Genomic DNA, 26,257 nt, shown 5'->3' on the forward strand with positions numbered 1-26,257 from the left:
ATATAAAATTCAATCAATATCCCTACTAATTAAGTTAAGCTCACGTGAATCAAATATTATTATTTTTATCTGTCAAGAAAAATAATTTTTTTTTTTAATTTAAAAAAGGGGGTCCAATCCAAAATGTCTTGGCAAAATACTTATACTAGTTTTTATATTTAGAGAAAGCAAGGAAAAATAAATTAAACCAAGCAGCATTGGGATGGGCCATTGAGCATTTTGAATGTATAAATAAAAATTTAGTAAAAAAAAGAAAGAAAATGGGACACCATCTTGCGACTTGGTCTTACAGAAGCAACCTGACTCTGGCGTTGTTTCTTGAATTCAAAACGCAATCTCTCTTATTTCTAATTGACCTGTTTCTTTCTTTCTTTCTTTCAGATCCCCAACAAACACATTCCGAGGTAACCGATCCAATGCCGTTTTGAATCGCGTGCCACCCATAATCTCTTTTTCCCTTTTTTGAATTCTATTATCACTATTCAATTCAATTGAACAAACCACTTATTAGGTCATAGTAGTAGTTTCCCAAACCCCCCAAAAGCTCAATTCTACCTTCTTTTTTCATTCAACAGCTACTCCTCCTTGTTGTTCGAATAGAAAGATAAAGATAAAGAGAAAGAGAGGCTTCAGGTCTATGGATCAAAAAATGGAAGGAACGTCTGCACCAGCAATTCGACGTGACCCTTACGAAGTTTTAGGCGTTTCGAAGGAATCATCCGATCAGGAAATTAAAACCGCTTACAGAAAACTTGCTCTCAAGTCAGTCTCTTTTCCCTTTTTTACTTTCTACCTCATTTTTTCAATTTCTTATGTTAATTGATACTACAATACTTTTCTAAATGATATACTAGTACAACTGTAGAACCCTAGATTTTTAAGGTCATCAACACTTAACATAAGAACCCTAATCCCTCTCCCTAAAGGCACCAACATTTAGTCTTTATGTTTCCTAAAGATTCCCTCTTTTGATAAAAATCTGTTTTTTTTTTTTTTTTAGACATTTTACCCGTGTAATTCGAATTACCATGTCTGGGCTCTACCATAATTTGAATTGCACTCAACAGAAACTTTAGGATCGAAAAAACAACAGCATAATTGAATTACCTAAGGTTGCCCCTGACAAGATTCTAAATTTTTGCCTCATTCAAATCCTAATTAACCTGTCCAAACCCTGAAAAAACACTCATTTTAAGTTTGTTTCTTAAAATTGGGCGCTATAGCAGATGTCGCTGTTGCTAGAGTAGCACCTTGGAATGAGTTTAAAAATGCCCTTAAAATTGAATGTTTATGACTTTTGCTTGGGGTATTAAAGCAATTTTTGCAATTCAAATACTATAGATTAGTGTTTGAGCTTTTCTCTCAAATTGTCTCACTCCTGCTATCAGTTTTTACCCTCTCTCTGATTAGTCATATCTAGTTGTGAAGTTTTTATGTATATAGTATAAATTGCATAAGCTGTGTAGGAATTTCGAAATAGCAGCCATCCCCCTATCTGCTAGCTTGCTATAGCTTTTCTTGGGTCGGACACTATGCTCTGCTATCCACAATTGATAACACTGATCTCTATATAATTGACAGGTATCACCCTGACAAGAATGCCAACAATCCTGAAGCTTCAGAACTATTCAAAGAGGTTGCATATTCTTATAATATCTTATCCGACCCAGAAAAGAGAAGGCAGTATGACAGTGCAGGATTTGAGGTTACTTTCTTCCTCTTCTTCCCATGTGAATCCAAAGCTTTTCTTCTGTTTATCTGTTCCTGCCTTTCCTACAGTATGAAAACAAAAATTATGGCTAGTGGCATAGGAAAATTATACTAAGTTATTTAGCTTGGAAAACAGATAAAAAATGCATTGCTCAACTACTATTTTTTTCCCCTTTTCTGTGGAGTTTGCCATTTTAACATCTTACTTCTATGATGGTCTGTAATTGAACCTGCAAGCTTTTCTTATGCTTTCAACATATACATTTCAGAAGAGAGGAGCTAATGCATTCATATTGCCTCCCTGCAACTTGGAATTTGAGTGAATGACACATCTCCACGTCAAATATTATATTTATTTAGTAAAAAAAAATTAGAGTTTATATTTTAGCTGTAAAACATGAGTCATTTGTTTCGGACTAGACCTTTTAGTTACATATGTACTGTTTTTGTTATTTCTGCCTATCTTTTTGTAGATTACTATCCTTTTAGTCAATTCATGCATTTATCTTTACTATTATATATTCTTGATAATTTAAGTTTCATTAGTACTCTGCTGCTTGCATTAATGTAAATGGTTTGCTTTTTATATATCGGACTCTGCTGCTTGCATTAATGTGAATGGTTTGTTTTTTATATATCGGTAGTGCTATATAGTCCTCGAAAGCTCTTTCGCGTTTCAGTTCATATTCCTGATACAACTCTCCTTTTAATTAATATGTAACTTTAAGCTATTTTGCCTATTTATATCAGGCACTTGATGCTGATAGCATGGACATGGAAATCGATTTATCTAATCTTGGGACTGTGAACACTATGTTTGCAGCTTTATTCAGGTGTGGGTTTTAGAGCATGAGTATGACTGCTTGTTTTCAAAATTATTTAGCTCTACATTGTTTCTTACTTTATTTGGTAACAGCAAGCTGGGTGTCCCAATCAAGACTACCATTTCGGCTAATGTTCTTGAAGAAGCTTTGAATGGCACTGTTACAGTCAGACCCCTTCCAATGGGAACATCTGTTAGTGGAAAGGTTCATACATTCTTCATGATGAATGAAGCAATGCAATAATCTTGGTTTCTATTTGTTCTTAACCCACTTATGTGGCAATTTGTTGCAGGTAGAGAAGCAATGTGCTCACTTTTTTGGTGTGACAATAAATGAGCAGCAAGCTGAGTCCGGGATTGTAGTAAGAGTTACTTCAACTGCACAAAGCAAATTCAAGGTATCACTGATGCCTTTTTTGCAATGACTCCGGCTAATATAGCATCAGATTGTAATATTGAACGCTGATTTTTCAGTTGCTCTATTTCGAACAAGATGCAAACGGGGGCTATGGTTTAGCATTGCAGGTAATATCTACTCCCTCCATTCCTTTTTAACTGTTGCTTTTGTAGAAATTTTTTGTCCCTTCTTATTTGTTGTTGTCAAAGTTCAATGCAACAATAATTATTGTTTTGTCAATTATACCCTTAAGTATTTATTGCAGAGATAGAAATATGTGTAATGAGATAATATCTTGTTAATGGTATAATACAAAAAAGCAAACAATTTAATCAAAAAAGTAACAAAGTTTATTGATTTTCTTGGAATGTGTGAATAATCTTAAAACAGACAACTAAAAAGGAAATGAGGGAGTATTAACCTAGTGCTTCTTCTTTTACTCCCTTATCTCCCTTTGTATTAAATTGAAATTGATACACTCACCATGAGTGGGTTGAGTTGTAAGCAGTCCTAACCACCTGGGGCGAGAACATGGGACTCGGATATCACAGAAACATAACAGCACGAATTTTAAGCTATGGTGGCTGTTAATAAGCCTTTGGCCTTGTGTTTCCTGTTTTTATCATCTGGATAAAAACCAAAATCAATTCATCCAAACTTTCAAATCTTGTGTAACACATTTTATCATCTGGATTTTGTAAAGTAATTTGCTGTTAGACTAACAAATCAGAGACAGAGATAACACAAAATGCACTTCAATTCTTCTTAAGTCATTCATAATTGATTCATAGATTGCACAAATCACAACTACTTTATTGAAGTAGTAGTTGTGCAATTAGAATTGGAAGTTTATTTAGTTATCTATGCAATTGTCTATACAGGAAGATAGTGAGAAGACTGGCAAGGTGACATCTGCTGGAATGTATTTCTTACATTTTCAAGTGTACAGAATGGATTCAACCGTGAATGCGGTATGGATATTATGTCTATTTGGTTTCTTTTATGTGTTGCGAGCTGTTTGGAAAGTGGTGGTCACTTTTAGTGTTGTGGTGCAGTTAGCGATGGCTAAGGATCCTGAGGGGGCTTTCTTTAAAAGGTTGGAAGGTCTTCAACCTTGTGAAGTTTCGGAACTAAAGCCTGGCACACATATATTTGCCGTTTATGGTCTGAATAATTTATTTTGTTTCATTGTTTTTTTTGCTTGCTTAGGATGTTTTTTCATGTAAACTAATTCAATTCGAGTTGATATTGTTTAGGCGATAACTTCTTTAAGACTGCTAGCTATACAATTGAAGCAGTATGTGCAAAATCACATGAAGATACCACCCAAAAACTTCAGGATATTGAGGCTCAAATTTTAAGAAAGAGGAATGAGCTACGGCAATTCGAATCAGAATATAGAAAGGTTATTATTTTCTATAGTTGTTCATGGCTTGAAGTTTGTTTTGTGGTCCTTAATGTGGTCTTTTTCTGAATACTTTTCAGGCATTGGCACGCTATCAGGAAGTGACAGACAGATACACAAAAGAAAAACAGTCTGTAAGTTCTTCTAACACATGCTACAGTTATAAATGCATATCTTTTTTCTTTTCTTTTTAATAAATTACAAATGTACACATTTGCATTTTTTTTAGTAGTAAATTCCCCACAGCATAGCTGATCATCAGTTAAAAAAACCCCATCTGCTCCATTAAGTTGTGGCAAGCTAGATCAGTTGCAGATTTTCTCACCTGGCTTACTTGGCTTGCCGATAGTATGTTGCAATTGCAATCAATTATCAGAATTTAATAGAGGAAAACGAAACAACTCAGCTGTTGTGCCATACGATGCTTATCCTTGTTTTGGTCTTTTATATGCATTATGAATGTTAAAATATATGATGCACAAAAAGTCAGAGAAAAAAACTATTCTCAAACTATTTCCTGTTTTCAATATGTCCTGTTTTCACCATTTCTGCAGATTCTCACTGTATTTTCAATTGTTATCGTAAACATATCAATTGAAAATGAATAGTAAAAAAAAAAAATGTTTTGATATAATTTACCCCGGCACTACCATTAAATGTGTTCTGCTCTTCGGTGTTTTTACACTTGCAAATACAATATGATGTAACTTGTCTGTTATTTTTCTGGTTACCCAGGTGGATGAGCTTCTGAAACAAAGGGACGGTATCCATTCTACCTTCACCATTGTCAAGCCAACCAGTACTAGTGGAAGTGGCAGTAATTTAAGCAATGGAAGTTCTAGCAAAATTTCTGGTGAAGATTCCAAAGGTGAGAGCCCTGGGGAAGATGGAGGGTCAGATAGTAAGGATAAATCAGGCAAAAAGAAATGGTTCAACCTCAATCTTAAGGGCTCGGGTTCTGATAAGAAGTTGATTTAAAATACACTTCATTTTGTTTATCTCTTAGAACACAATATGCTTGAGTGACCATCGTCTTGGGATCAAACTTAAAGCAGCAGCCCGTGGATATATTGGGTGTAGTGTATGTCTACAATGTTTTCATTTGCTTGGTTCCTCAAAGTTGAACTGGTTGGTTAATTTGTTCATTGGTTTGTGATGCAGTCAAAGGTATACAGAACATGTCTCTTTCTGTTTCCCATATTTTTTTCTGTCCAATGAGACTCAAATTTTCCGATTCCCTTGTAGCATCCTCAACATATATATTTTTGATACTGTAATGATATGTTCATTCTTGTAACTGACATTTTTTTCCTTCTTTTCCTTTACCAAGCCTTGCGGCACAAAATATTACTAAATAAGTGCTAGTGTAGATGTTGTACTTTTAAAATTTTGCGCCTTTCAGAGAACGTAAATATTATTTGTTTTACTCTGAGTTGTTTACTTTGGAAGAGCCTGATACATGCAATTACTCCATCTTGCTCTGTATTGATGTGTTGAGAGAAGACCCCTAAGATGACTTGTTCATTTACGGTTTTGATTACTCCATCTTGCTCTGTATTTGATGTGTTAAGAGAAAAATGAACTAAAAATATGAAAATTTGAAATTGTGTAGACCGAAGAGTGAATACCAGCAACCCAAAATTTACTCGTCCTATGGATTCTTTCCTCCATGAAGGTTTCTTTGGGCTTGTAGTGCTAAATAATCTCTAAGCTCAAGTAAAGCTAGTGGTAGGAATTCTTTCATCCACGAAGACTCTATTATTGTGGACAAAATTGCCTTTATAGTAGTAGGTTGGATGTATCTGCAATTCTAGGATTATGCTGAACGTTAGCATAACAGAGATATCTTGGCAGTTCATTATGAGATAGCTCAGTTTTTTGTAAAGCTGTTCAAACACCTAATGTTTGTCTAACCACACTTTTTTGTGTGGCTGTGTAAAACTTTTCATGAACGTGTGAGAGCAACACAGATACTGGTAAACATGTATCATCTCATTCAAGTGTGCGATTTCTCACAACTTTCTTTTCTCGATTAGGGATGCTCTACACCTCCACATGCATCCATTGGAATTGACAACAAGTCTATACTTATCATATTTGACTACCTTGTACGTAGGTCAAATTTAATGAACTAGATGTCCGAGTGGATTGTAATCAGAATATATAGTCGTTTCGGTTGGAATGATGTCGTCATCGTCAATGTCATGTCGTGTGGATAGTGTGTAAGAATCTCATCTTCATCTAAAAAAAATATCCACTGTTCACTAAAAAAATATCCACTTTTTACAATTGGGAAAAAAAAAACTTCTTCATTGTGAGGGCTCACAATGAAAGTGACTAGAGCAGTTGCTTCGGTTGGACTTACTGGGTGTTATTGTTCAGGCTAATTATGATGATGGTAGTATAGGAACATAATTTGATGTTGTTACAATGTCCTGCTATTAGATTATCCTTTTTTAACAAATTAATTTATTTAAAAAAAATGAAGAAGGGAGAAGTTGTAACCTGCAATGCAGGTGCAACTTCTATGAAAAAGAAAATTAAGATTGCGGAGTAGAGTAGGAAAGAAGACAGTTGTGTTTGTGTAGGGAAGGATCGAGTTAAAACTTAAATGCTATTTTATTTTTTAAAAGGGTTGTTTTAATAAAGAAAAACTTCAAGTTTAGTACGTTACACACTACTCGAAACGTAATGACAAGCTATAATTTGAGTTACTTGCCAAAAATAATTACCTAATCCTTTGAGCCTTGTTTCTTTCGTACTCTATGTTACTTACTCTCTGACTTGGTTTAACTATATTATTGTCCTTCAATTACTAACCTACACTACACATAGCCTCAATAATATTCAAAATGTTCTATCAGTTGCTATAAAAAAAAAACAAATATTTCTCCGGTTGATTTGCACTTTTGAACAAACACAAGACATAAACAGACCTTTGAATATAAGGAAGCTATTTTGTAGAATAAAAGATACATAGATGTTATTCAGCCTTCAGATATGTTATCATATAGTATATTAAATTAGGAGACTGTACCAATTACTTAGATGCTTTGTTTAGAAACAGACAAATAAGTGAAGATGACTTTAAGCATAAACACTAAATTATGCTTACCATTTCTTGTAATCTAAACAAGTTTTGTCTTGACTTCAATCCAAGGGTCTTATAGGTTTTTAATTAGTTAGGCCATTCTTTCTTACCTCATCTTCTAGGATATTTCCCAAGAGAGAATCTGCCACAAACCCAAGGAATTAAGTGTTTACGGTTATTTTAAGAATAAGCACATCGCAATCGCATACATAATTTTTAAGTAGTTTATCTCCGGTGGAAAATGGTCTGTGTAATTTGGAGTTCAGTCGTGATGTACACAGAGTTTCGTCAAAAATTGTTTCACACAAAAATTGAACTTAAGTTCTTTTGAACAGTTTGTTCTTTGGTGAAGTTCGTTAACAATTGGTTCATTTTTGATGTAAACTGAGTATTATCCGTGTGCGCAACCTAGAATTTTGGTTAAATTAAAAGAGACCTGTGTCATCTCATGTTCTTGGGTAAATGAGTTTCATTTACTAAAACACAATATTAATTAATTTTATAAATAAATAAATTGTAAAATAGATATATAAAAATTTGGAATGGGTTGGATGGATATGGATGAATTCAGCATGATAAGGATACTTTGATTAAGATTAATTAAAATGATTTTCCATAAATGATAGAATATGGTATACTATATTCTTAATTGGTTTTCAATAAAATCTAATTTGAGTAACCTAATCTTGGATTTACTCAGTTAGATTCATAGTTTAGTAATCGTATGAGAATCAAATTAGAATTGGGTTTATAATTTTATGGACAGTTTACCTAGCAATTGATTAATTATTTCTCTTTGATGTCGTAGGTTATAGCTAGCTAAGTAAAGCATAATTTTCTAAATCAAAAAAAGCATATTTTTCTTAGGTTTTCAAGGACATGGAACTTAATTTCCGTGACGATTCTGTCAATTTTTAGGCTGAAATTCTCTACAATGCATCAAGACTACAAGTGTTCGTATCAATTCTACAATTGAAAAATATGGCAAAGGGAGATTAATTCGTACATCATTGGCTGATTGCATTACAAGATTAATTCGAGCACCGTGTTATTGTTTCAGTCACAATCATATAGTATTCAATTAATTTGTTTGTGTCAATTGTTTTGATGATAGGGAATCTGGATCAAATTTTGTCTTCATACTAAATAGAAAGAGTTCCAGAATGATGAAAATTGTCCTATATGTTTCGTATAACTATCACGTTCCCAGAAGGAAAAAATGGAATCGTCTTACTAATAAACATTGGGACTCTAGGTGTGAAAAATGAACGTATAAAAAATAAAGAATTTTCTAATCATAGAAGATGAAAATTAACTGTAACAACAAAAAAACAATTAATTAGGTAACCAACTTGGATATATGTATGAATGTATGTATGTGCGCGCGCATGCATGCAAAGCCAATCCTAAGATTTTTGATGCCTTGGACGAAACAATAAAATTGTGTCTTTTTAATTATTCTAATATTTTCTTCTTATATTTTTTGTTACACAAAACTCATTTATAATCAAAGTTCTCTAAAAATATATTTTCAATAGAATTAATCAAAGAAAATTAATATATATATATATATATATATATATATATATATATATATATATATATATATATATAGGGTTAATATGTCTTTACCCCCTGTAATTTGGGCGAGTTCCGGTTTTCCCCGCTGTAAAAAAAAAAGTTTAGATTCCAACCCTATAATATAAAGATTCTCCACAAAACACCCCTGTAATATGAAGATTCTTCACAAAACACCCCTGACCCCATTCAGACGCTGATGTGGCACGCCACTGTGTAATTATTTTAATTTTAATTTTTTTTAAAATTTGACATGTGTGTAATTGTTTAATAAATTATTTTAAAAAAGATAAAAAAAACTTAAAATTAATTTTCAAAAATTTAAAATCAAGAAAAAAAAACAATTTTTTTAAAAAACGAAAAAAATAAATTGGATTTTTTTACAAAAAATAAAAATATTAATTTTTTTACCAAAACATTCAAAAATTAGCTTATATTATTTTTTCGAATATTTTTAAAATTTTAATTTAATTTGGATTTTTTTTAAATTATTCGAAAGTTTCAAATTATAGTAAGTGTATGAATTTTTTTACATAACATTTTTGGAAATATATATAAAGAAAACAACCTCTTTCAGCTTTTGGGTTGGCTGTTTCTTTTCAAAAATACGCATAATTTTCAATATAAATAACACATATTAAAAAAATTTCCAGATTTTTTTTTATCCTCAATTTTTAAATATTAAAAAATATTCAAATCTGTAACACATCGTGATAAAAATCTAAATTTTCTTAAATTTTTAAATAAATTTGTATCCAGATTTTTTTTTTGTTGAGAAAATTTAAAAAACTTATTTTTCGAAAAAAAATCTGTTTTAAACTTCAAAAAATATATATTCCATATTTTCGAAAATAATTTTAAAAATTTTTGAAATATATATTTTTTCGTAAATTATAAATTTTGGAATTTTCGAAAAATATATATTTCAGAAAGAAAAAAAAATTCGTAATAAAAAAAATGATTTTTTTTAATTTTTATATATTTTTTAAATAAATAAAAAAATTAATTATACAGTCAGCACGCCACATAATCAAATATGCACAATCAGCATGCCACTCAGCTCGCCACGTCAGCAATTATGCACAGTCACATGGGTCAGGGGCTAAAATCAAAGAATCTTATTTTACAGGGTTGGAATCTAAACTTTTTTTTTTACAGGGGGGAAAACCGGAACTCGCCCAAATTACAGGGGGGTAAAGACATATTAACCCATATATATATATATATATATATATATATATATAGTACTGACTACGTACAAATAATAATTTTGATACCCCTAAAAAAACAGTACCTAGGTTGCCGCCCCTCCCTCCCACCCTCCGGGCCACCCATAATGCATATATGTTCATATCTCTTCCAAATTAATCAATATTTTTAGAGTAGTCTCGCTAACCCTTAAGAGCACATGTTAAAATAATTTAAATATATAAATCTTACAACAAACAAATTTATATTTAAATTGAATTTTCAAAAAATTAAAAAAAAACATATTTTAAACTTTTAAAAAATTGAATGCATAACTTTTACGGCAAAAATTTTATATTTAATTCCTAAACATGTGAAGGACACATGTTAGCATTTGCTATATTTTTAAATTTGAATTTGAGTCTTTTTTCAATAGAGTTCTCTAACTCCCTCTCTTTTATGTATTTCTTTCATTTCTCTCCTCATATCTCTTTATCACCTTCTGTCAAATACACCAAAAAAAAAATGTCCTTTTCACCTTGTAATAAAGTGTTTTACGTACTCTTAATTCTATACTAAAGTTGATTAAAAGAAAATCTATAACAAAGTGGGAGAAGTTTCTTACATGATTAATAGTAAAACTAAGGGTAATTGGTGTTTTATATTGCATCTCCGTTTATTTTTAGTTGTCGTGTCTAAGTTTAATCATTTACAGATATCCAAAAAATTAATAAAAAAAAATATCTTGGTCTCTTTTTTCTATAATATTTTAATCATTTATGCACATTTTTGACAAAATAATAGTTTATTTTGCATTAAACTTTGAAAATGACATGTAAATAGGAATAAAAATTTCTAAAAAAAAATAAGACAAAAGGAACATAGCTGCTATACGTAATTTACATGGTCAATATTTTTTTAAATTTGGTGAATATGTGGTATACATGGTCTAAAATAATTGAAAAAGGAATATAAATTTTAGGTGCAAAAGGTGATTTTGTGTCACTGCGAATTACAAATGTTTTCGTTACATGGGAAAATATGACTACTTTCGAAGGGTGGGGTTTAAATTGAATACACATACCAGAAAGAGGGGACATGGTGGGCCACATTAAGGCTATGTTTGGATTGATGGAATGGAATGGAGTGGAGTGGGATAAAACCATGTTCCATTGTTTGATTTTGCAAAAAATGAATAGGATGGAATGGAGTATGATGGAACTCATTTCATCCAATACCACTCATTAAACTAATGGAATGGAATACATTAATAGTACAATGACAACTTTACCCTCCTTCCTTCATTTTTTTCTTTTGTTCAGCGTGTCTTATTTTATCTTGCTTTTCCCATCTTCTACCACTCTTTCCTGTCTCGTTTCCAATATCACTTCTTTATTCACTCATAAATCTCTTACATCATTTCCATTGTGTTTTCTAGTTTTCAATAATTTTTCTAACTTTACTATAATTAAGCCTATGAAGTTTAAGCTACCAAATAGAAATATAATTATTCTATATCATGCATGAACCATTATTACGCACTGCACAATATCTTCACTTCTAACTAATTAGTACAATATATTTTTTGTTGTTTATGGTATGAAGTATGAACATGTATTGACTTTGAGACTCCTAAATGAAATTGCTTGTTAAAAATTAAAAAAAAAAAACTTTTGCAAAATATATTGAATTTATGGTGTTACTCATGTTTATTTTGTACTTGTTTATTATGATGTTATTTGATGCCAAAATACCCATATATTCATTGAATTGAGTTGACAAATTCAACAAATTGATTTTTTAAACTAATTGGTAAAAAAGGAATAAAAAAAGTTATAACACTTTCCGTTCCGTCCACTTTTCAAACAATGGAGTGGGAAATTAGTTTCATTCCATCGTAAAATATTCAAACAATGGAATGAATTTTTTTTTCCATTCCGCTCCGTTAGTTTCAGTTTATCCAAACAGAGCGTAAGAGTTGTGATAAAGACTTAGAAGTAAGAGACTTTTTTTTTTAAGGATAGAAGTAAGAGACTTTATTTCTTAGGTTTGGCTGTCTATGTTTTTTTTATTAAAAAAAAAATAGGTTTTTTTTAATTAAAATAGACGTTTTTAAAAAATGTATACTATTTCCTTAAGAAAAACTATATAAACTATTTGTGATCATAAAAAAAAAAAAAAAAAAAAAAAAAACTAAAAGATTATTCATAACAAACAAAATTTAATACGTTTCTCAATATAATAAGTTAATATTTAAAAATTACTTATGATTAAGTCCAATAAACTAAAATATTTGTTAGTTTATATATTTGAGTTGAAAGCTAGCTAGTATAACCAAAACAATTAACAAAAATCAAATTATAGACGGGCGGGTGGTATTAGTATAAGCCATTATGATTATGATAAACTAATGATATACTTTTTAAGTGGAAGATTACAAACAAACCTACAAAAAGCTCTCACTTTCTTTGGAGTTAGTAAGATTCTCATAGATCTCTCTCAAAGCTAGAAAACCAATATAGAAATATAGATTTCAACGTCAATCACGCAAACATCATAAACAACAACAATTCATCATGAACAACACGTAATGGTGGGGGACCCAAACTCTAAAATTTAGTAAATACTCACCTGAGCGTTATCATATTCATTCAGATGTCCTTCATGTCATAAACATTAAAATGTCCTTTTAGACAAGGCAACTATAATACACATGATGTGTGTATATAATGAGTAAAGGTTCCTGTTTTTACTTTAATATTTTTCATATATATACCTATAGTATGAATATGAATCAATCTCCTAGCTAGGTAGGTGTTTGGAGCTTATTCTTGCTTTGACTTTAGTCACGAAAAATTGCTAACATGGGATATATAAGTTGACAAAGTGATTTTTTTTCGAGCCATATTTCTCTAAAAAATGGTACTAATAATATTCAACAGACGAATGAACACTAAATATAAACATCAATTTTAGCGGTGATTTATATTTTGATACGTCAAAAGAATAATGCATCCACCTCATTGGAGGAGATCATGTACAATACTAGATCAAAGTGTATGTGTTAGATTAGATTTGAGAGTAATTAAACAAAATAATTTATTCAAAAAGAGTTGATATAATATAAGTACAAGTGATACTAAATCTACTGATAAGAAGCAGGGACGATGTGTTAGATTATATTTGAAAGTCATGTATAGTTTTGTTTACGATCTTGGATTCTGTCATATACTATGAAAACTCTCTTGTTGTAGGGCATATAGTTTCCACTTTTTCTAGAGATATATAGCTAATATCAATATATATGCATTTGGTGGTGGCTGGTGGGTGGTGAAGATGTCGGCATTTTAGATTGAATAGAGGCTAAAATTGGTAAAAGAAATAAAATAAATCGGTGAAATATAATTAAGGTGTGGAAGAGACAAATATATATGTCTAGATTTGAGGCATGCAGACATAACACTTGCAAAGAATAAGGATGGTTTCAGAAATTCTTTGTATGAGATGAGATCAGATCAGCTGCACAAGTAGTTGGTGTCAGCAGTAGCCAGGGTGGGGAGATAAACACATGGGCTTCACGATGCCTTTGTTTGCCTCATTGGTTTTCGTTCCTTCATCAATAATCTAATTAATTATGTTTAAGGTTGCTATAAATAAACGAATTTTTAATATTCGTTCCTATTTAAATTTTATTAAATTTTTCATCCCAACATTTTTTCCGTTTGTAAGTTTGGCCTTTGCCGTCAAACTGTGCTGATTAGGCTAACAGAATGTTGACTCAGACATGTCACGTGGACATTTCAAGTGATATGGCTGTCATGTGGTAAATGACATCATATGTTTTTGGTCCCTATAAAATTGGGACCTTTTAAGTTTAGTCCTTACTTAATTATAATAGTGTTTTTAGTCCATATAAAACAATTATGCAATCTGTTTTAGTCCCTACTAAATCTAAATTTGTTTAATTATGCTTAAACTTTTAAGATTTTGAACAATTTTTTGCACAAGTATTAAGAACATCACGAAAAGTTTATCTGCAAAAAATTATCTCAAAAATTTATTTCTGCGTCCAGATTTTTGTTACTTTTATTTTAAACTTTTGTCTTTTAAAAAAATTCATATTTAATTTATTTCATGTTAAAAAATTCTAAATTTTAGTAAACGAACCTTTAGTAATGTTCTAGACTTGTATAAAAAAAAATTATTGAAAAATTTAAGAGTTTTTAGAAAAGCGTCGTCGGCGTGAACGAGGTGGTGAAAAATCCAAACTCTCTCCTACTCTATTCACCACCTCGTTCACGCTGGCGACACTCTTCTAAACTTTGCTTGTAAATTCATGTAAGACATCAATTTCAACAACTTAATCACACGTCAACTTCAACACACAAAAACTCAACAATATTCACCATTGAAAAATCCAGCAACAAACTTTTCGAGAGAGAAACAGAACCAGTCGATTTTCAAGGTTTGGATCGGGAAACAAAGAGTGGGAGCGAAGAAGATTGAAGAGAGCGAAGTAGTAACAAAGAGAAACAGTAACACATATTTGGTTTTTTTCCCCAGCAAATTCAGGGAATGACCGGAAATATTTGCAGGGTGAAATATTTTATGGATCTAGAAGAATAAAAAAGAATGAAGGAGAGTGATAGGCTTTGACAAAAATTATGGGAAAATTTGTAACTATCCTTAAACTCTTAAATTTTTCAATGGTTTTTTTTTATACAAGTTTAGAACATTACAAACGGCTCGTTTAATAAATTTAGAATTTTTTATTATGAAATAAATTAAATATGAATTTTTTTAATAGACAAAAGTTCAAAATAAAAGTAATAAAATTCTGGACGTAGAAATAAAATTTTGAGATAATTTTTTGCAAATGAACTTTTCGTAATGTTCTTAACACTTGTCCAAAAAAAATTTCAAAATCTTAAAAGTTTAAGCATAATTAAACAAATTTAGATTTAGTAGGGACTAAAACTGACTGCATAATTTTTTTATATGGACTAAAAACACTATTATAATTAAGGACTAAACTTAAAAGATCCCAATTTTATAGGGACCAAAAACATATGATGTCATTTACCACATGACAGTCATGTCACTTGAAATGTCCACGTGACATGTCTGAGTCAGCATTTTGTTAACCTAGTCAGCACAATTTGACGGCAAGGACCAAACTTACAAACGGAAAAAAACGTTGAGGATGAAAAATTTAATAAAATTTAAATAGGGACCAATGTTAGAAGCTCACTTATTTACAGGACTTTAAACATAATTAACCCTAATCAATAGGTTTGAATACAATTTTTTTTTTTGACAAAAGGTTTAATTAAATTCTGGTTTTTATAGTGTATGTGCATTTCGGTTAGTCTAGTATTTATATTTTTAAAACTATCTTGTCAAAAAAGATTAAAATTATTTAAATTTAATCATACCTTCAATTTTTAATCTAAAATGTTTGGGATTCGATGATGATGAACTTGAGGTATAAAATATTATCGAAAGTTTCAAAATAATAGAATTTGATAAAATTTGTAGAATGTAAGATTAGAATTTAAAGAAAAGAAAAATCTTGTTTTTTACTTTTTAGTTGAATTTGATTTTTTTAATTAATAATTTTTTGTATTAATTATAGTTTTGGATGTCTCCTTATTTTCTCTCATTCAGGAAGTTGGTTCTCTCATTTAAAATCCATCAGTTTTGATCTTTCACTTAGATTTTTAGTCTGATAAAAGATTGTGTGACATGCTTTAAATAACATAATAATATACAATATGATGATATGAAATTATTAACATCCATGAAAATACAAAAAAAAAAAAAAAAAAAAAAACTAAAACATATAGTTTCAACTTTAAAAATTAATAATTTAGGTAATTTAATTTTTTTTTTTAGGGGAATTTAGGTAATTTAATTAATGACTTGTAAATAATTTATCCATGTAGATTATTCAACATCATCATTTTGTATGTTACGTAACGTGCTAGCTACATCACCATTTTATAGTCTACGATTTTGAACGAGGGATTGAAATTGATGGATTTTAAAATAGGGGGATCAATTATGTAAATGAGTGGAATTAAAGGGACCAAAATTGTATCGATTTAAAACAATGTGAGCAATCTATATTGTTAAAGTTTTTTTTTTGTACACAATAGATGAGAAAAAAGATTGATAGTCTTAATCAAACAACTAAAAACTTGAGGAATTAAAATTCCTAAAAAAAATAAAATTGATGAATTAAAATTGTTTTGTACTAGTCCAAAGGTCCATATATAGTTCACTACCTATTAAGTCCAAATGGTCACATGCCCGAACACGATTATGATCCGGTCTAGTAGCCTTGGATATCTTCCAATCAAACTTTAATGGCTACCTTGGGACTCGCCGCTCCGCAATGCCTCAATGACTCGTAACAAATCATTGGAACTGATGAAACGATGCATGTAACGACTTCTCATCAAGTCTTTAACTCCATACGACAACCTTGATAAGAGTGTCTTTCATCACAAATGCAACACACTATCTATCCCTTCTATACCTCTCTCACTTTTTGCTCTAATACTAACTTGAACGTCAAAGATACTTCAAGAATTTTCATTTCATGAGACAGGTAAGACCATAGTGAGGATGGAAGTTCTATTTTCAGAATTTCAATTTGCTTGTATTTTTTGTGTTGAGTTCAATAATATCCCTTTAAGTGAAAAATATTAGAATTTTTTCTGCTGTGTGAGTTGATAGATGTGTAATTGTTAGCAATATTAACTATAATGTCGTAGAAAATAGGGAGACATGACCGAGAATCATGAAGAGATAATGTACGGTCATAATTGTATTTGGTATGAAGTGACCTGATGTCTAAGTTGAGTTAAAGTCTTGATTTAGAAAACTTAATATCATCAGTTGATCAAGGAAGCTGGTAAGCTTTCAATTGGCCATCTCACACAATTTGTTCAAATACATGGAAAGAGTGCAACTAACGATTGCCACACAAATTAAACATCAATCTACACTTATCTAATTTATAGATAAATTTATAGTCAAATAAAAAATATATTGTTGATAAATGATAAATTCTTATGCACGACTTATTAGATGCTCTGAGTAAAAGAAATATTGTTAATAAATTCTTTTGCACGACTTATATTAGATGTTCGAGTCAATACAATTGTTGATTGTGTTTGGTCAAGTGGAGAGCCTAGATGAACACTTACATTAGAGAGACATGCATGTAGGTAGGTACCACACTTCTAAAATCTTAAGGTATTAGGTTTATGGATTCTCTTTGTTTATAAAGTGTTTAACATTCACTTTTTTTATCAGATGTGAGATATATTATTCACACTTAACATACCAACAATTACTCAAAACCTTAAAGTATTAGGTTTATGGATCCTCTCGTTTATAAAGTGTTGAACATTCACTTTTCCATATGCTGTGAGACATATTTCTCACACTTGATATACCAACAAGTTGCTTTGGCAAATTCAACGACATGTTGACATCGGTTTCATAATTCAAACTCGAAAATTATCATTTAATAGAGAATTGATGTAAACTCTATCATTTAATAGATAATCCTAATCAATGATTATTAACATTATTGTTCCCATCTCTTAGAGAACTGTACATAAGATTTTCACCTCATACGGCTCCTGAAAAGCCTTAAGTGAGTATAAGAACCGAGACGATATTTATCTCGTGATATACCCATAGGATATAGAAGATTTAAATCCAAGGAACATTTATGAGTTAGACCAATTCAATTATGTTTCTTCTAAAAATAACTAAATAAGACTTTCATATCATTTTACATTTATAGGCTTAATAAACTAGTAATTTTATTCTTTCAAAAGAAAAAAAACTAGTAATTTTATCGAACGCTTAAGTTAACTGTCTATCATTAGCTATTCATTACAAGTTATTTGTTAACGACTGTAAATTTTTCTATTTCTTTCCAAAAAAAAAAAAAAAAAAAATCTATTATCAACTAACTTATTCTTTCTTTTTTTGTTACAATCGACTGACTTATTCCTTCACTAAAGAAAAACTTCTCATTTTTACTAAAGAAAGTCTAGTAGTACTATTCTTTTAGAAAGACATATTTGCGACCGAGGTGTATATATATATATATAAAAAGAGAAGTTTTTATTTGTCGCTTGAGTTAATTAACACATAAATAAGATCGATTGCAGTATTTAGTAGGCAACAACAATGTTGATAACAACTCTCTCTTTTCCCTTTCCGAATGTGACAAATTTTTTTCTTTTTGATCTACCAAATATGAATGATTTAGGGTTAATTTTAACCGGAAATCATTTTTTTAAATTATTTTTCTCTATCAAAGAGAGATGATTATTTGGGGTTAATTTTGATCCGAAATCACTTTTTTGAATTGTTTTTCTTTTTCTTTTAGTTAAATAAGTGATTTTCAGTTTATTTTTGTTATTTTGTCGTCTAGCACGTCATTTTTTTTTTCCGTCTTTGTGTGGTATGTTTTTGGTTCCCATCTTAATGCGGTGTTTTTTTTTATTCACGTTGAAATATTAGCTTTGATCAAATGCAGATTCAACTAATGACTTTTGCGTCGTCAATGTTGCAGATCCGAAAATATGAGTATATTCAGTGGCTTGAATATAATCATATTTTTAAGTATATGTACTATGTCGTTTTATGTTATTAACTTGAATTTGTTGTTTTATTAGTGACCATATTAAGAGTGATGAGTCTGATTTTCGGATAAAAATTAGTCATCCTTATTTTCTGTTTTATTTTTTTTAAGAGAGTCATCCTTAATGTAAATAGATACTTTGCATCAACCATATAATTAAAAGTACCAAAAAAAACCATATGATTAAAAGAAAGAAAAAACAAAAAAAAAATCTGCTAAACCGAATTCATTGACACTAGTCCAACGATTCTGTCTTGTGATGATCTAGACATTGAAGTCATTGGGGTTGAGATGATAAACAAAGGAATGGCCCCAGTCGACTATTAAATAGCTGCACTCTCTCTTTCAATATATATTCACCAAATCAACAACTTGTTTTTTTTTTAAAACAACCAAATCAACAAGTTAATAGGTTGAGACCATGGGTTACCCTACAAACTCTAGCTAGCTTTATGCTTAAATTTGAAGTGTATGAATGAAATATAAACTGAAAAGAAAACGATATATTCATATTGAATTGTTGGCAGTTACCCAAAGCCAATCATTAAATTTTTATACTACAAGACTTTAAACCTGTGCCATGCCATACTTTGATCACATGCATATCATCATATTCTCAATCCTCGTCCCGATTCCATGACCCTCTGATTGTTGGAATAATAAAATGATTTCTTTTTCTACATCAACCATAAATATAATCCTCGTCCTCACCCCATTCATTCCATCTCTGATATGCCTAACTGTTCATTAGTCAAATAATTGATGACAAGGTCACCTTTGTAATTTGAACTAACGAGTAAATAACTGTTTATGAGAGACAATTCCAACCATTTGGGTCCCTTCCTTGTGGGTCTTCTTGGGTCGTGTTCCCATTTCTTCACACACTTTCTCTTCCTTCCTTCAGACATCCGCATAATCTTTCTCTCTCCACATCATTCTTTTTTTTTTATTTTTTAATTTGTGTATATCAAAACAAAACCAATTGAAAATCAAATAATTTGTACTCAAATAATTAATGAAATTCAGTTAAGACAAGTTTTTTTAATAGACGATATGACAAAGTTATCATAAACTTACACACACAAAGTAGAGGTATCGGGGTTCGAACTCTGGTTATGACGTTCGGCCTAACAATTTCAACATTTTTGTTAATTGAGCTAGGGCTTATAAGACAGTTAAGACAAGTTATTCGATAAAATCGCAAGTTTAAATTATAAATAAAATAATATTTGATCAGACTTTATTTATCCCTTATCAAATTGTAAATTACTAGGGTCTTCCTCTGCATAAAATTTAATTGTGTAGTATGTAAAGGCATAGCTCCATTAATAATGTCAATAATGCTAGACCGAATATTTTGAACTGGGTCTAAATTTAAAACATGTGGTGGTCAGAGTTCGAACTCCAGACCTTAAATATATTATGTATTTTTTCTACCAACAGTTAAGTTCACTAGAAGAAACATTATTGATGTATGTGAATTAAGGGGTGTTTACCACTTAGTTTGAAAAAGAAAAAAAAGAATCTCGTGTATAAATAGACCCAACACATGCAACAAATCCTTAATATAAACACATTAAGTGTCGCTCTTCTTGTCTCACACTTTCACAACTCTTTCTTCATCACAACTCACAAACCCTTCAACTCTATTCAAATTCAAACAACTTCCATGGATAACAACCACCATGATCATTACAATACTAAAACAACAAACCCAACTTCCCAAACACACCTTAAGCTCTTTGGTTTCAGCTTCCATGAAGATGAAACCATGCATGATATTCAAGACTCAACAACAACAACAACCAAAACAACTTCTTCTTCCACCTCAACTTCACCATCAAGATCACCGGACTCCTCTGGTATCAACGAAACTTTCCCACCTTCCTCCGGTGAAAGAAAATACGAGTGCCAATATTGTTGCAGAGAGTTTGCAAATTCACAAGCCCTTGGCGGACACCAAAACGCTCACAAAAAAGAACGTCAACAACTCAAACGTGCTCAGTTACAAGCTAACCGAAACGCCGCCGTGTCTTTCGTTCGAAACCCTATCATCTCCGCCTTTGCTCCTCCACAACACTTGCTAGCTCCGCCAGGTTCCATGATGGTTCCAGCTTCCCCTTCCTCCTGGGTTTACGTTCCGCCACGTTCCGCTCCTCCTCCGTTCCACGTCTCAGTTTCACACGGTTGCGTTTTCCCGTCGGGAAACGGAAACACCATGATGAGTAGTAGTAGTAGTAATAATAATAGTAATATGGTGAAACCTGTGGGTGCAGGGATGTTTCCATGTGTTGGCGTTGTAGGGGATTCAACGTCCACATTGTCAACGATGCAGGTTCAGGCCCGGGCCCACCATGGGCCATGTTTGAGTAGGTTCTCAAAAGGTGATAGTGGGCCCAATTTTGATGATGCATTGGGCTTAGATTTGCACCTTAGTCTTGCGCCAGCTGCAAATCGATCACGTGGCTCGGCTCAGCTTGGTTATTCTAGATGCTCCCCTTAAGGGCTAATATATATATATATATATATATATATATATATATATGTGTGTGTGTGTGGCTGAGTGTACATTTATTTTATTTTATTTTTAGGTTTTGTTTAAGCAAATTATTTCAACAACTGCTATCTGCTCTATTTTTCACTATTATTATTCAAAAAAGTTGCATACTACCCATTTACATTTATAAATTCAACAATTTTTGAAGTATTATTGATTAAATTGTAATAAATAGATTGATAAAATGATATATTAAAACTAATATTAATATTCGTCAAAAAAAAACTAATATTTTATAAAACTATCCGATGAACCAAACTATAGGGGATTGATGCATTTTTTTTAGTACATTCTTGTCCATTTCATTGTATTGTATATAATGGAAAGATGCTTTTAAAAATGGGAGAAAAAAGAAGAAGAAATTATTATATAATAGAATGATATTTGGGATTTGAACTCTATCTTTTGAGATTACAACTACAAGACTATATATATCTTGCTTGATGCTTATTATTATGACTGGATCATTATAACATTTTGATTGAGGAGTGATTAAATCTGACATGCATTGGATCCTGTTAACGACTCAATTATTAATTTAGTAACTGTATGGTGAGAAATGTAAAATAAAAATGAATAGACATACGGATACAGCCCAATATATCAAAACCAGTGATGTTTATGCAGGTATAGCTAGGACAGGCAGAAAGTACAATCCATTAATTAAATTATAATGACGAATGATAAATTTCAGTTCATGCCTAAATTTTAAGAAAAGGAATGATATTTGAACATCATTTTTGTACAACCAACAACTTTTTTGTTATTTTTTAATATATTTTTATTGATTTTGATTTGCGTGCTCTTCACATTGTCAAAGGTTGTTGCATAAGTTGTACAAGTAACACAACTCTTTTAAGAAATTAAGTCTATAGTACAAAATTTTAGTTCACGTGATCACAGGAGTTTTAAGTTGAAAGTACTGTACTTTGTTGAGGTCAAAAGAGCATTTCAATTTTCAACATATGGTAAATTACTTGATGCTTGTTACGTAGTATATACTACTACTACTACTAGAATTATCTATCTTACATATATGCAGATCTAACTTGGCCAAATATATAGATTTTATGCGAGTCCTCTCAATTTTTTACCATGTCATAATTTACCTGAAGTCGTTACTTAAAGATTTGAGTCTGGCTCTACTCAAACCAACATAATATTGGTGTCATTATGTTTTGTTACCTAATATCTCATTTAACTTCTTTAATTTATAAATACTTACAAACTCATAAAGATTATTTTTTAATTATTGATAGAGAGTAACAACATTATTATCAGAATCACGTGGTCACAAGCTCTATGGCTATGAATGAAAAAAAATAAAAAAATACAGTAAAGATTACAACACTAAAGTTTTACTCAAGTGTGGAGAAGAAAATATGTTTAGGTGCGAATTTGAATCCGCAATACCCTTCTTTTTTATGCATTTGTTTGAATTTCTTATGCGGTGAATAGGGGGTGTTAATAGTTACGTTTGTTTATGTCAGTGTCAGTGGCATATGTAACAACATAATTTAATTTTTGTCAACAAAATTAAGAAACCATTATATATCGGTGATTAGAGCAGCATCATGAACAAAATTGGAAAAACAACTAATTATGCCCAATTGTGTCACGTTGTTGCAATAACATTATAACCATGCAAGAAAAAGAATCTTATTTTTGACAAGAAAGAGAATCTTAGATGAAGGCTGATACATTGATTCCATTGTTTTGTTCCCTCTATAGATTTTTAAGATCTTTATGCCTCTCAAAGAACGTGAAACATTATCACAATACTTTCATTCTAAACGTCAAAACTTCTATATTTAACCCTTCAACGGTTTGGTTGGTGCCTTATATACGAGTTCGGGTATGCTCCATTTAAGCTAAGCTTTATTTACTCCATTTAGGATTTGGATGCAAGACATGTGGTAAAAAAATATTGAACGGTTGAGATTTTAAATTAAAAGATAATATTTGTTTAATAAAAATACATAATAATAACAAACAAATCATGTTCCCTTCTTTTCTTCTTTCATATTGCAACAACCTTTTATTGTTTTTTAATTTAAAATCTCAACCGTTAGATATTTTTTTGTCACATGTCTTGCATCCAAACCCTAAATAGAATAAATGGAGTTTAGCCTAAATGGAGCATACCGGACTCAACACAAGTATTAATAGTTGAGAAAATAATAGACAAGAGTCGCTTCTAACTCTCAAGAGATCACTTGCTGGCAAGAATAAGACAAATATATGTGTGGAGAGAAACCCACTTATTCCTTCAATTCGTTGAATTATAGATACTATACTTGAACATTTCTGTATATATCATATCATTAATTTGCATAAGTATTTTTTTGACGAAACAAAGAAATAGATAAGTTGAATATAGGCTTTTTTTTTAGAGGAAATATTTTGTATAGTTATGCAACGTTACAATTTATATTATTTTTTTGTCATTTTAGAATTATATACAATGAAGTGTCAAACATATAAATATAATCTACTTTAAAAACTTTTTATTTTACAAATGAATTGATAAAATTTAATTAATTATGTAAATGGATTTTTTTTTTTAAATGAGATAACAAGATGGATATTATGCTAACTAAGAGATAAGTGTTAGTATTAAGGACTTGTAAAGTAACAATTTGGGGTCCTAATTAAATTGATATATAAAAAGTATGTTCTCAACAAAAGTAATGAATTAATTTGTGGAGAAGAGGGTGATAAGCTTAAAACGGTCTTGTCGACAAGTGGTGTATTCCAAAAATTCTTGATCTTTATTAATTTATCATGACTTAGCATAAAGTATAGTTCTGAAATTGGATATATATTTAATGGTAGTAAGTAAGATAACACTGTCGGTGCTTTTGCCACCCATTATATATCAAGATCTTTTGGGACAAAAATTGTCAAACCCAAAAGAACATTTGGCCTCTTTAATTGAAAATTATTAACAAAAGGTGAATGATTTTGCCTAGCTTAACCATAACCATAATCTTGGTTTTTATTTATCGTAGTTGGAAACATGTGGACTTGGTTTCCACAAGGAGGTTAAGGTGAGAATATTTGAGACTTTAATTATTATGAGGGTTGGATGCATTTGGTTTTACCTTTTGCTCGAAAGTGAAACTTATTGGTAGTTTTGGTTTGATTTGTGAAAGAACAAAAAGGATGGTTCATTTCAAAACCACTATGAAAACTTTATTAGTTAGAAAAGGTTATGCTAATTCTTTGTTTGGAGCTTTTTGACATTTTAGTGCAACAATCTTTTGTGGTTGGTGAGGAAAGAAAATAAGAAAAACTAGCTCAACATATTTAAATTGAACTGTATTTTCATTTCTTTGATAAGCTAAAGAAATGAATATGTTTGACGTATTTTGTTGAATTGAAGTGTAAGTGATCGGTCCCACATCGACTATAAATATTGATAGGTAAAAAATATAACATATATATCTAATGTTTTGAGATTTTTATTAGAGATGTGATGTTCTAATCTCTTTATGGTCGTAGATCATTGGCTTGGTGTTTCTACAGACGATATCTCAGATTCCGCAACATATTTTACAAGAAATTTAGCCCTTCCCAAGCATGTTGGGACCAGGGAGTTTTGTTCCTTTCTCATCATTGTAATTGGTTTCAGCTAATTGATAGAGAAAGTTGAGAAATAATTATATACCTCAGCCATGTATCATGTTCAGTGTATTAGACCTCATACCAAATCTCAAACAAAAACAATGTACTATTTGTGTTTAGCTGATAATGACTTTCATAATTAAGCTTCCTTTTCAAAGTCTTTGTCAATATGTGCTATAGATTTACCTTATTGGTCAGCAAGGATATCAAAACAAGATATAAAGGGACATTGTTGGAGTTGAAATCTGACTAAGACTATGATTATTAATTTCTTTCCTTTAATTCTCTTTCATTTTTTAATTACCCCCACATACTTGGATCTTGATTGGCTTCTCTATGTTAACGCAATGTGAATGTTTTGTTTGGAAGCAGATAGCTGGTTACAATTAAATATACAACTTGATTAAACCACATGAAGAATTATTTTATAGTTATACTATATAGTGCTATGTGCTTGACATTATAGAATATATGCAAGTTGTTAACGGCTAATCCGCAAGAGTAATTACAATGCATGAAAGTCTTGCTTTTTGAACCAAGTCCATCAAAGATAATCATTTTTGTTAGATCTTTTGCATCCATATGGCTTAGAAAAAGTATATAGCATATCAGGATAAAATCTGTGACTAAGTTACTTCTCAATCTTTGTAAGCATGTGTCACATGAAGTAGCTTGATAAATAAGAAAATTTGCTTCACTTTTTTTTGTTCCATAAAAGTCAACAGTCCTACATCATTTGAAGTTTTCTATAACACCTTCAATGAATGAACTTTTAATCAATATAGAAGAATGTATCACAAAATTATGTACTGATTCTATTGCAGTATAGTGTGTACTACAGCAAGTGAGTCCGTGATGAAAGTGGTACCATTCACCAACAACGATGCTCTTTATAGGCACATTATATTGTATGGACCATAGACCTCATTAGAGTAATCAAACTTGTTCAATTAAAATTTTTGTGTATATTAAAATCACTTATATATAGAGGGATTTGTTAAATAGGTTTGGCAGAGATTCCAACAAAGTCCATCTGTGAGTGAATTGTTTATGTCATATCATATCCTATCATAAGCACTTCAGTGCCTTTTTATTATTCAATTGCTATGAAGCCAACTATAAGATATAAAAAAAACGCATAATGCAACATAGGCATTCCCAACCCTATATATAGTGGTCCATGCCCTGATGGAGTATACAAATGATTTAA

At 30.8% G+C, this 26,257-nt stretch overlaps 2 protein-coding genes across 3 annotated transcripts; both read left to right on the plus strand.

Annotated features, from left to right (window-relative positions):
* The first annotated feature begins 248 nt into the window (after nt 1-248).
* Nucleotides 249-5,693, plus strand: LOC11443713 (chaperone protein dnaJ 15). Of its 2 annotated transcripts, XM_024771716.2 has the most exons (12): nt 249-404; nt 576-762; nt 1,582-1,705; nt 2,461-2,543; nt 2,627-2,738; nt 2,827-2,931; nt 3,008-3,058; nt 3,812-3,901; nt 3,986-4,094; nt 4,187-4,335; nt 4,416-4,469; nt 5,071-5,693. In XM_024771716.2, exons 2-12 carry the CDS (start codon nt 638-640, stop codon nt 5,311-5,313), a joined length of 1,245 nt encoding a protein of 414 aa, XP_024627484.1. In that variant the 5' UTR covers nt 249-404; nt 576-637; the 3' UTR covers nt 5,314-5,693. The 2 variants fall into 2 exon arrangements, with proteins under 2 accessions (XP_024627484.1, XP_003592629.1); XM_003592581.4 differs by having other exon boundaries at nt 249-762.
* Nucleotides 5,694-20,433: 14,740 nt separating this feature from the next.
* Nucleotides 20,434-21,504, plus strand: LOC112417041 (zinc finger protein GIS3). The gene has a single exon (XM_024771722.2). The coding sequence runs from the start codon at nt 20,533-20,535 to the stop codon at nt 21,364-21,366; it is 834 nt and encodes a 277-aa protein (XP_024627490.1). The 5' UTR covers nt 20,434-20,532; the 3' UTR covers nt 21,367-21,504.
* Nucleotides 21,505-26,257: the final 4,753 nt, after the last annotated feature.

This window comes from Medicago truncatula, chromosome 1 (genome assembly GCF_003473485.1).
Source record: "Medicago truncatula cultivar Jemalong A17 chromosome 1, MtrunA17r5.0-ANR, whole genome shotgun sequence".
Classification (NCBI taxonomy): domain Eukaryota; kingdom Viridiplantae; phylum Streptophyta; class Magnoliopsida; order Fabales; family Fabaceae; genus Medicago; species Medicago truncatula.